Raw genomic sequence first — 13,249 nt, 5'->3', positions numbered from 1 at the left:
ACTCCGCTAATTTGCTGTCTTTTTGCATGGTATATTTAAATAAATTATTGAATAAACTGTTTTCCTCTTCTGTTGTGATGTCATAAGTCCCTCGTGAAGCAAGTTCATTAACTGCCAAAAACTGAATAACTTCTGCTACAGATTTTACATAATATCTGTGGCGTTCAAGAACATCATTATTCAACACAGTACATACTTCTTTGTTTAAATTTATTCTATTTTGTTTATCACACCACATTGACATGGCAGCAATGTGTACTTTAGACGTTTCGTGCCTCGGAATACCTTTATTTTTGCACAATGCGGTTTTCCAATTCGAAAATCCAGTTGAGATGAATGCATTTTCTTTAGATTGGTGCGCTTGAAACTGTCTACAGGGATAGCAAAAGATTGCATTCATTGATAATGAATATTCTAACCATTTATATTTATTGAACCAATCTGCTTGAAAACTTCTTTTATATTTGTCTTTGGGATACTGGTCACATTTTATTTGTACTATATTACCACCTATTTTGGATATATCATCGACAGATTGTATGACAAATACTTTAGTTTTTGATGTAGAAGTAGAACTGGAAGCAGAATAAGATGATAATTGCGACGATATCAATATTTCTGAATCACATGCGGCAGTGGATGTGGAAGGTTTTTGTTGTTTTATGATATATTTATCCATCTGCAATGTAAAGAAAAGATCTGCTTACGTTATTGAATAAGATGTATTGTGATGGTTTTTTTTTTTAGTAAAAATCCTATATTTGGATATTTTTTTCAAAGACATTACCATAACTTTTATAGAATTCTTACCACTCTTAGGTCATATACATACCTTAATTTATAGTTTTCAAATTTTATTAATCTGCTTAGTTGCTCACTTTTGCTACACTTTTGTAATTTATAATTTTAAGTAATCTCGAAATGCACTGTTACAAAATATCAATAAGTCAAGAACGGAAGTGCAATGAAAATAATAATCGAGCTAGAGCAATAATGCCAGAAACTGCCCGGTATGCAGTAGCATGGGAGGAGATAAACAAACAAGCGCGAATCGTTTATGCGATTCGCGCTTGTCGTCCCCTCCGCTTGTTATAGGATAGAATGATGTCTGGGTGCACCCGGGTGGGAAATCTGAACGCAGCCCTTGAGGGGCCCTCCATATGCTATTGCATGCTATCGGATTCAGTTTCGGGCATGGTGGAAGGGATAGCTGTTATACTTCTACCATGGTTTCGGGCATCACTCTAGATCTAAAGGATGAGACGTATTGTATATTGCGTAGACGAATCGTGTGCGATTGTGTAAAGATACATTAATCGTTACTTGTTCTGTTTAGAGGGTGCCAAAAAAATGTTTGAGGGTGCCGGGCACCCTCTGGCACCCCCTTGGCTACGGCCCTGCCGGTGCGTGTACGTGTAGGGCCCGGATATTCATTCAAGTACAATTCCGGGATTGTCCGGGATGCTCGCGGAGAATCACTGCGTGTTGTGTGATCGTCTGGCTGGTCTATCGTGTGATAATCACCAATTCTCTGCTGACTGATTATCACACGTACACGATAGACCAGCCAGACGATCACACAACACGCAGTGATTCTCCGCGAGCATCCCGGAATCGTAGTTGAATATCCAGGCCCTACACGTACATACAATCGTGTATCTACGTGTAAATAACTTATAACCTGTAACTACTGTAGTGATTCCTGTAGTGTTACTAGTGTTGCGTTATTGAGAAGATCATTCTGTTCGAAGTACTTTTGCTTTATTTATATAAGAATCAGGGTAAGTTAATATATATTTTTTTAACTAAATTAATTTAAAGTTAATAACATTAATTTTTAATTACATTAATATTGACATAAACCAAATATTAAACTAGTTAAACATTGTATTACAATTAAATTAATTTAATTTCAATTAAAAGTTAGTTTATAAAGCATTAATATTAAATTATATATAAAAATTCATAATTTTTTAAAGTCAAAATATTTAAAAAATAACAAGGCAATTATGGATCATTAAATAAATTTATCATTTTATAAATTAAGTTTATATAAAATAACAAAAAATATTTTTTATTTGAAAATGATCGAATTTTTTGAATATTGCTTTACTTTTACATAAATGAATTTTTAACTCAAAAAAAAAAAAAAAAAATAAATTCAACTTTATGTTTTAAAAATAATTAGCTAATGTTAAAAATGACCTAAGTTAAAAATTATTAATTGTTTCATTTCTAATTTTTTAATTGGTTTCTACTTCTAATAATGGACGAAATAACGGCTGAGAATACATCAGAACTGAGACTGCAAACAGACCCACAGTCTTCGAAAGAGACTAAAGAGAAAATACCATGGCCAGCATATGCAGAGGCATTCGAAGTGCAGGAAGAATTGGAAAATGAGAAAAATTTAGCACTTTTGTGTAAAATTTGTATTGGAAAAAAAATTATACATGCTAGCAGAACTTCAACAGCAAACTTAAGAAAATATTTAACTGTAAGTTAATTTTATTATTATCTTATTTTTGTTTTTTGCGTAAAATTAAGATTATTTTTGCGTATATTATCACATAAACTCGGTCTAAAGTTAGAATACTAGATAGTGCTATGGAAAAGGGGGCTTTTGAATAGGGTCCGAAATATATCACGAAACACATCAATTTTCAATTTTAGACACCTTGAATTAATAAAAAATACCTCATATTTGCTTTGTTACATAAGTATATTTTGTAATAGGAATTATAATGACGTAATTTTTTATAAGTATAATGTTTTGCTTTAAAACGCCATAGGAAAGTTAATAATTTATAAGTTCCTTATTTTTGCATAGAAAATATATACTGTAAGTTATATATAGTAATAATAAACTGATACTACACATATATAGTAATAGTTATATATAGTAATAATAAACTGATAATATTTTTAATAAAACTGATATTTAAATAAATATTTATGTTTTAAAATAGATATAAAATTAAATGATACTAAAAAGAGATTATATTTAAAAAAAAATTTTTTTAAATTAAAATTTTATATTTTTATGGAATTTTAAATTTTTATGGAATCTACACAATTAAATAAAACATTCAACCTTAAGTTATATATAAAAAAATAGGTACAAAAAGTGACTGCTTAAAAAAAATTAAATTTTTTTTTTAAGCAGTTTTTAAAATTTATACAATTTTTTATTATATATTTCTAATTACATATGTGTGTGTGTGTGTGTGTGTGTGTGTGTGTGTGTGTGTGTGTGTGTGTATATATATATATATGTGTGTGTGTGTATATATGTGTGTGTGTGTGTGTGTGTGTGTGTGTGTGTGTGTTTAATTAATAGGCAAAACATCAACATATATTGAAAAGAATAGTTGAGACAAAAGTTAATTTGAAACGTCCAAATAAAGATGAAAATGCCAATATTCCAAATAAGTGTCATGTATTGGAAAGGTGGGGCTCTGGAAGCTCAATGATTACTCAAAATAAATTTGATAAAGCTGTATTACAGTTTATTATCGAAGACATTCAACCCTTTTTCACTATTGATAGTCCAGCATTCATTAATTTGCTAAGAATTGGAGTTCCTTCACATATTTGTATAATGTGCAGAAAAACATTAAAAGAAAAACTTTGTCAAACATATCTTAAAATGAAGAGTACTCTAGAAAAAAAATTAACAGAAATAGAAATAGTTGCAACAACGGCAGATTTATGGAGCAAGGCTAAAAAGTGTGTATAACTAGTGTATATAATTTATTATATTAATTTATATTGTAATTATATTATTTTGTTAAATAATTAAAATAAAAATTTATAGAAGTTACTTAGGAATAACAATCCATTGGATTAATCCTGATACTCTCTCTCGACAATCAGCTGCATTAGCTTGTCGAAGGCTGAAAGGACGACATACATATGACATATTAGCTGATGATATGACATATTAGCATATTAGCAATTTATTCGATTTTTTTGGAGTATCATATTCAAAATAAAATATGTTGCACGACAACGGACAACGGATCAAATTTTGTCAAAGCCTTTCAGTAAGCTTTTAAATATATTTTTTGTATACCTTAAAAAATTGTTACCATTTAAAAAAATGTATTAATATAAAAGGTAAGGAGGAATCGTGGAATACTATTTTGTTTTTTGACAATAACTTAACAAAACACTAATAACCAATAATCATCCTACAATGTTTGAATAGACAATAACGAAGTAATTTTAACGAACTTTTAGAATTCAAGGTAAATTATCATGAATTTACCTCACGAAATATCATGATATTTCACCACTTCGTATATTTCACGACTGCCGTCCTTTCTCTACTTTTATATATATTTAAAATTTTTTATATGTAATTAATACTTTTTATGTATTTATATTATATTAATACAGTATATATGTACTAATATAATATAAATACACAAAAAAATTTGATTAACATTAATATGAAATCTCTTTGACAAAAAAAGATATAAACATGTCTAGACTGTTTCTTTTTAAACTATTATAATTTTGTGAAAAGAAATCATACAACAATCTTGTTAAAATCATTTTAAAGTAAAAACTCCTACTTTAAAGCATAAAAAAGAGTATAATTACTATAAATAAAATATAATTAAGTAACATATAATTATTAATATGTAATTAACAGATAAAATGTTTTAATATAATTTATAAATGCAAACTTTAATTCGTTTCAGATATTTTAAGAAAAGTGAAGATGATAAGGACTTTAAGGAAGTGTTTCATAGTTTAAGTGATCTTTTAAATGTGGACGATGTAGAAAATGTAGATGCAGAAAATTTATTGACACTTCCACCACATCATAGATGTGTCAGCTACACTTTGAACCTTGTCGCAGTGAAAGATTCTGAGAAAGCTTTAGACAGCGATGCTGTATACAAGAAAAAACATAGAGTGACATTTGCCAAATTAGTAAAATTGTGGAATAAACAAAACCAATCTACACAAACAGCAGATAAAATAAACGAAATTTGTAGTGTATACTTAAAAACTCCAGTTATTACCAGGTAAAAAGCTTGCTTATTATGAAATATAAAAAATATGAAACTTATTCTGTTTTAGAACTTGTTTAGATATGTTTTCTTATTATATCAAAAGGAAAAAACATTAGATCTTTTTTCATTAGCTGTTAAACTGAATAAGTTTTATTTTGATTTTCTTTTTCTTTTTTCTCGATATTAATCACATTTATTGATATTTTTATTTCTCAATGCGTTGTTATTAATCACTAAATAGAAATATATTTTGCCTCGAAATAATAAAAGCAATTAGAGAAGATGATATTATATAGATATAATAGCCACTCGTATTATCTTCATTAATCGGACGAGTTCTAGTAATTACTTAATGAAATTATTTATTTAGAAGACTGTAGTTATGTAATGATGTTAATATTTCAATACACAATTGACATTTGTTATAAGGCATTTTTACTTTTAAGCAGTTTAAAACTTTCAAGATTTAATTACGTATACTTTCTTTTCAAACTCGAGCGTATTATCACGAATTATGTAAACTCAAGTATTTGTTTTGTTATTTAATTTTTTATTTAGCTTTATACATTGCAAATTACGCAATTTTAAACAATAGCGTAGTATTTTGTTAATACCATCATATGTATAAGCATGGTAGATAGTAATATGGCTATCATCGAGATTGTCATATTGAAATAATTATTCAATAAATCGATTGTTACAGCTACAGAGCTACGTTCAGAAACATTAGAAATATCATTTTATCCTTGTTGTTTAATGTTATACAAGAATAAAATGACTAATATTTCTGAATGCAAGAAAATTCTAATTTAGGAAAATAAAAAATATATAATTTTGTAACAAAAAACTATTTTTTTAAACCAATTTTTAAACTTATTTTCAAGGTGGCTCATATTACTTCTTTTTCGACATGCTGTGTTTTATATAAATCATATTTATATAAAACTATATTTTTAATAAATCATATTTAATGTAATAAATATTTCATAACTTTGAGTTTAGAATCTATTAAACAACGCTTTGATAAATGTAATCTTAACTTAAGATTCAATATAAAATAATGATTAACAAATTATATTATTTGTCATTGCTTAAAATGTACATGTGGGGATAATACCTTCTTTTCTATCTCTTGTTTGTTGATTAAATGATTTTATCTTATTTTCAAATCTTTATTTTGCTAGGTGGAACTCTACCTTCGATTGCTTAACGCAACTAATAAAGTTATTAAAAAATAATTCTGAAAAAGTCAATCAATGTTTTGATCATTGCGATTTGCAAAGATTAACAGAAGATGAAATTAAATTCATAGAAGAGTACTGTCATGTATATTAAATAATAATATGTAAATTTAGTGGAATATATATTTCCTTATTTTTTTCCTTAACTTAGATTATGGATCCTTTGGCACGGGCCATAGACATATTACAGAAAGAATCGGGAATGTATATGGGATACTTATTGCCCGTCTTGCAAACATTACAAGAAAGATTAGAAAAATTTGATAAAAGCGGATTTATACATTGTCAATCACTAATCACAGCTATTCAAGAAGGTTTAAATAAAAGGTAACTTAATACATAAATTAATTTTATTAACAATTATTTTCAAAAAAAAATTTTTTTATTTCATTATATTTTAAATTTTAGATTTTCCACATTATTCGAAAAAAAAGAATTGATCGTCGCAAGTTGCCTACACCCAAAATTTAAATTAAACTGGTTACATGGAGAGAGAAAAAAAATGGCTAAAGGTTATTTAGAAGACTTGTTAGGAGTTAATAGTTCTGATGACAGTTCCCCAAATATTACTGAAGATAATGACGACTTTTTCGATTTCAATAAACAAGTTAAGGAAGTTGAATCCTTACAAGAGGAATTGTACCGTTTCCTAAAATCAAACGCTTTGCATGTAAATATGTTGAACGATTATCCCAGAATAAAAAAATTTTTTATTAAATATAACACGGCACTGCATCAGTAGTGCATCGGTTGGACGAATGTTCAGCGTTAGTGGTTCTGTAGTAACACCACAGAGAGGAAAACTTAATGATAACACAATGGAATACCAAACTCTTTTAAAAATAAACAAAAATTTTTATTAAAGATTCAGAATTGTTTTCCTGCGTACTGTATTTTTCCTATTTTTTAATAAAATTGTGTAATGGGTAAAAATAAACTAATCTTTCTTTTTTTTTTGATATAGGAAGTAACTAAGAATTCCTTTGAGTCTAAATTCTATACTTAGTCTTAAAGTTAGTTTATAATAGCCGTTAAGAAATTGACTAATCATAATCGATTATTCTTTTATAAATCAACTATGATTGATCAATTTTTTACGATTACGGCTATTATAAACCAACCTTTATCCTCGAAAAATTTAGAACATAATTCACATAGCTTTCATGTGTACATATAAGTAATTAATATTTAATATATGTAAACATGTCACATGCATCTTATGCGTCGTCAATAAAGACTACAATAAAGACTTAAGCCTTTAGCATTAAGAAATTGGCCAAACACAATCGATTATTCTTCTATAAATCAATTATTATTGGTCAATTTCTTAAGGTTAAAGACTTAAGTCAATTGTAGACGACGCTTTACACAATTAAAGATAGAAAAGACTTTACGTGGATACTCTTCAGTAAAAGTCTCATATTTAAATTATCAATGTTTTATAATTACCAAAAAAAAAAAACAGAAAAGTAACTGAAAAGTAACTTTAAGTTACTTTTTTAATAACTGTAACTGTAACGAGTTATTTTTTAAAGTCAGTAACTTGTAACGGTAACTAGTTATTTTTTGGAAGACAGAAACTGTAACTGTAATTAATTATTTTTACAAAGTAACTTTCCCAAGCCTGCGTATAATATACTGATTGTGAAAATTGTAAAATAAGTTGATTAACAACATCTTTTCTTAATCTAAAATGCTTTACAAATTCTATTTTGCTATATTCAAAAATAACAGTTTGATAATTTTCTGTGCAATGTCTATTATTGTCTTCATTTTCAAAAGATACAGAATCAAAAAATATTTCCTGGCCAATAGATGATATTTCCGATGAATCAGATGATGATGATAATGACAAAGAACTCATGATTAACTTATAAACAAAATATACGTCAAAAAATAAAATAAAATCAAGAAATGTCACATAATAGGATACACAACCCTGCAAATGAAAATTTTTCTCATAATTTTTATACGAATTGGAACATTTTTCAGAAATACTCAGAAAATTTACATCTTTTAGAATTCTTTATACATGTAAATTTTAAAATTTCTTATCTTATAATTTAAAAAAAATACTTTTAACTTTGAGATTTTATAACACTTTGTCAAAAATTATAGAACAAAAAATTTTTAGAAAAATCTTAGGATATTTTATAATTAGTATATATAAAAAATTCTGAAAAAAATATAAACTTTCTAGTATTTCTAAAAAGTGTTCTAATTTGTATAAAAAATTTGAGTAAGTTATAAAATTATACAAATAATCTGAAAAAATTATATGAAAAAATCTGGGAAAAATTTTCACCATAGAGATTATATTCTTTCAAATTAGATTATATTATCGTGTTTTCTTTACAGACATCAGAGTAGATCCGAGTTTACTTCAGAGTCGTTCAGAGTAATATCAGTATTCACTTCCTGTTCTACGATTCACTTCCGGAATTTCTCTATCTTAACCCAAAGTACCCAGGTCTGCTTAGGTCTGCTCTGAAATAGACCCAGGACAGACAAAACAAACAAATCTAATATATAATATTAGGACGGGATCCGATAGCGCACGGTGCAATAGCCCACCAACTAATCATTTTGACTTATCTAACTCAACCAACTGAAAAACTCTAAGCATCGGCCGCTGTGAGTGGTGGTGTGCTATCGGTTCAGTGTGCTATCGGGATCCGCCGATAATATTATATTTATATTTTTTTTTTAATATTAGACTAATATTCCCATACAGCACAGAAAATTGCAACAACATTGCAGCAATGTTGCAATGTTGCAGATTGCAATGTAATATTACGGAGACATTGCAGAAATATAAATTAACAATATGACTGCAACGTCTCATGGCATATGCCAATAATATTCCGGAAAGATTGCAATATCATAATTTTTTAATATTTATATCAATAAACGAAATAGGTCCATATATGAAAAAACCTCGATCTACAACCCATTGAACAAACAATATTTTTTAATTGTATTTTTAATAAAAATTTGTTCATATTTAATTTAATTATTGTATTATATTGACATATATTTTCTAATTACATTCTGATTTAAACAAATAACAGAAAAGTTATTCCAAATGCTATTCTGTATTTGCAAAATTAGTAAAAAAAGACTATAATTTTATATTTGTTTATATAAATACTGAGTTTTAATTATACATATTTCATTTTTTAGATAACGTATATTGATCTGATCTACCAGTTATATACACATATCAGCATAAAGTGTTTACAGGTCATCATGAGGTACCAATTTGCAGCGATCACGAAAGTCAAGCAACGTTCACCAGAGTCACAACTTGGATGGGTGACCGCTTGGAAATTTCCGAAAAAAATTCCCAAGACTTTTTTTGCAAAAAATGTTTTTTAAAATGTTACACAAATATTGTTTTGTTCATTGGAATTATGTGGTGTAATAATATTTATGTGAATATTTTGGAAAAATGGGATGTTTTAATGCAATATTTCAAAAAGTGAACATCTTAATGTTGCTGCAATCTTCCAACAATGTTGCAACAATGTTTCGCAATCAAAATGCAATATTACAATGTTTCAATGAAATCATTCTGCAATGTTCTTGGAATCTCTCTGTGCTGTATGGGTTGCAACTCCAATATTAGTTAAATAAGGGTCGATATCATACTTTGCAATATTGGACCAATATTGAAAATCAATTTACACCCAATATAAAGTATTAGGTTTACATTACATTGTTTCCCAATATTGGACCAATATTTTGTGCTACTAGGGTATATTTTATTATGCCATAACATTTTAAATCCGCCAACGACACAATGTCGTTGCACGAATTTCGATATTATGATCCATTGACAGCACAATTCCGTTGCGGAATAAAAATATTAATAAATAAATGTAAAAATTAGAATTTTATCTAAAAACGAAACAAACTATTTTGATTTTAATAGACATCAAAATATTTTTAGTAAGGCATATATCAAAATAAAACATATATCAAGAGTCTATCAAAGTCTTATCAGAAAGTATCATAGAGCGCGGCTGTAAGCGTCGCATTACAATTGTTACAAAATTTTTTAGAAAATGATAAATGTATGTTTAGACATGTATTAGAAAAAAACATAAAAGTAATGGCGATGATGGCTTGTCTTAACAAAAAATTTGTCAAATTAGATTTTGCATTGTGATCTTTATTTATCTTTATTTACAAGGCATAATTATCTTTATCGTAATTTCTAAAGAATAAAATCAACGACGCTTTTGTCATATAAAACTCAAACTATCGATTAAACTTAATAAGAACTTGTTTGGTCCAGCCATTTCTGAAATCCGATAATGTCGGATACTCGCAACTAACTGGCTTGTATTATATTATTGTATATTAGAGGAGAAGAAGGTATTATGGCTACTGCCGACAATATAGCTACCCCTATTATTTCGGTTATTAGGTGGCGTATTCTAACAATTGCTTATGGAATTATTCGTTTAATAGCCCGCCGTTTTTTAGTAATGCTAATATGCCAATACATAATAACTGACAATTGTTATAAGGCATTTTTACTTTTGAGCACTTTTAAACTTTTTCAAAGTATACTTTTAACCTTTAATACATTTTCTCATTATTCTTAACCTTGAGTGTATTATCACAAGAAGGTACATACACTCGAGTGTTCTTTGTTATTTAACTTTTTATTCGGCTATATACATTTTGAGTTATACAAAGTTAAAACAATAACATGGAATTTTATGGTTTAATATGGTTTTTTAAGCGAAATTTTTATATCAAAATATTTCTTTGATAAATCGATTGTGATTCTAAAGAGCAGTGTTTAGAAACATTAAAGACATCATTTTCTGTTTGTTGTTTAATGTTAAACAGGGATAAAATAATATTTTTAATGAAATTTCTTTCTGGTTGTTCTAAAAAGTTTTCTAATGATTTTCTGAACGCAGAAAAATTCTAAACAAAAATTTAAAATATATAATTTTGTAACAAGGTACTATCTTTCTTTTGAACTAAATTCATTTTGTAAATTATTTTTATGGATAGCCATATTACAACAACTTTTTTTTCCCACCAATTATGCAGTACATTAGATTTTTATAAATCACTTTCTAAATAATAAATATTTCATTACTTTGAGTCTAGAATTTGTCAAACAACACTCTGACAAATGTAATCGTTTAAATTACAATAAAAAATATTAATTATAAAGAAAGTTATTTAATAAAATGTGTACCATATTACCTTCTTTTGCTCTATTGGGTGTGAATCGATTTTCAATTGATCCAATATTGAAAAGTGGGTATCGACTCTTGTTTAACCAATATTGGAGATGCAATATTGGTCCAATATTAAAAGGTGAATATCGACTCTTGTTTAACCAATATTGGAGTTGCAACATTGGTCCAATATTTAAAAAAATATATAAATACAATATTATATATTGATTGTGCATTGGGTTTTCAACATTGGTCCAATATTAAAAGATTAAAACTTTGTCTTATTTAACCAATATTGGAGTTTCAATATTGGTCGAATTTTTTTTCGGAGCCAAACCGTCATCCATCCAAGTCGCGACTCCGGTGAACGTTGCTTAACCTGTGTGATCGCTGCAAACTAGTCTTTTGTGATGACCTGTGAACTGATACATGTATATAACTGGTAAATTAAGTCAATATACGTTATTGAAAAAATGAAATATGTATAATTAAAACACATTATTTATATAAACAAATATAAAATTATAGTATTTTACAAATGCAGAATAGTATTTGGAATAACTTTTCTGTTATTTCTTTAAATAAGAATGCAATTAGAAGGTATATGTCAATATAATAAAATAATTAAATTAAATATGAAAAAATTTTTATTAAAAAAAATTTTTTTAAACAATTGAAAAATATTGTTTGCTCATTGGGATGTAGAAAGTTTTTTCATTTATGGACCTACTTCGTGTATCAATAATATTTACAATACAATTATTGACTCATAACATTGGCAGCACATTAATGTTTCTTTTATAACCAATATTCGCTTTAGATTTGGAAATATTGGTTAATGCATTTCCAACATAACCAATGACTTACCGATTGCAATTTTAATTTACTAAACGCTCCTTAGATGACTGCTTCGATTGTGTTTACGCCGGCAGAGCCGAGTGACACGTATATATACAGGCTCCCAAATATTTTTCTCAGATTCTTTTTGTATAATTTTAATATATGTATAATTTTATAATTTGTTTTATAAGTTTAACTATAATTAGATGAGAAACCTATGAGGGCCTAATTGTATTTTTGTTACATGTAACAAGTTACTTCCAATTTCCTGTCAATTAATATTTAATTATTTATATTAAAATTAATAATATTCTGTTTTTAATTAATTTTAGTTAAAATGTTATTATGTAAATGTTGTAAATTGATCTTGCGCACGACGGATGAAAACGTAGAAAGAAATCAGAAATGATAGCAAAAAAACCTACAACTGAAAATGTTCCTACTGTACATGTTTTTAATGAATTTCCAATAACAAATCTGGATGATTTAAAAAGAGTTGAGCGCAAACTAAAGAAAGACATAACTTTTTATTTTACCGTAATAATAATATAATTTTTTTCTCAAACTACATACAGTGTAGACTATAATTTTATACAATTTATAGTTTGACACTTTACATTTCGAAATTAAGAGAGCATCTATTAAAAAAGCGTTAAATTCCGTGCTCCTTATTTTGGACGATAAACAGGCAAGTCTTTTTAATTAAAAAGGTCAAAGAGGAACTAAATTGAAATTATCAAAACCCTGAATAAGAAAAATAATGAGTCTATATTATTTTACAGTTAATTTTTTTTATTACAGTTAAAACGTTTGTGTACCATTTCATAACATGGGATACTAAATCGCAATACATTTTGCCACAAAGAAAGTCTAATTTACAAATTTTAATCTCTGTCATGTTTACTTTACTTATCTTTTACTAGTTTTAAATTTT

At 27.2% G+C, this 13,249-nt stretch overlaps 1 protein-coding gene and 1 long non-coding RNA gene across 2 annotated transcripts; both read left to right on the top strand.

Moving 5' to 3' along the window:
* The first annotated feature begins 2,252 nt into the window (after positions 1 to 2,252).
* On the top strand, positions 2,253 to 3,500 carry LOC105207000. Its single transcript, XR_005575631.1, has 2 exons — positions 2,253 to 2,497; positions 3,341 to 3,500. It is a non-coding gene; the product is annotated as an uncharacterized LOC105207000 (long non-coding RNA).
* Positions 3,501 to 3,649: 149 nt separating this feature from the next.
* Positions 3,650 to 7,285, top strand: LOC113006114. Its single transcript, XM_039454021.1, has 5 exons — positions 3,650 to 3,729; positions 4,710 to 5,039; positions 6,212 to 6,353; positions 6,420 to 6,595; positions 6,677 to 7,285. The coding sequence occupies exons 1-5, from the start codon at positions 3,650 to 3,652 to the stop codon at positions 7,008 to 7,010; spliced, it is 1,062 nt and encodes a 353-aa protein (XP_039309955.1). The 3' UTR covers positions 7,011 to 7,285.
* The last annotated feature ends 5,964 nt before the right edge of the window (positions 7,286 to 13,249 follow it).

The sequence above is a fragment of the Solenopsis invicta genome, chromosome 10 (assembly GCF_016802725.1).
Source record: "Solenopsis invicta isolate M01_SB chromosome 10, UNIL_Sinv_3.0, whole genome shotgun sequence".
NCBI lineage: Eukaryota > Metazoa > Arthropoda > Insecta > Hymenoptera > Formicidae > Solenopsis > Solenopsis invicta.
This window is presented reverse-complemented; position numbering and strand designations above follow the sequence as displayed.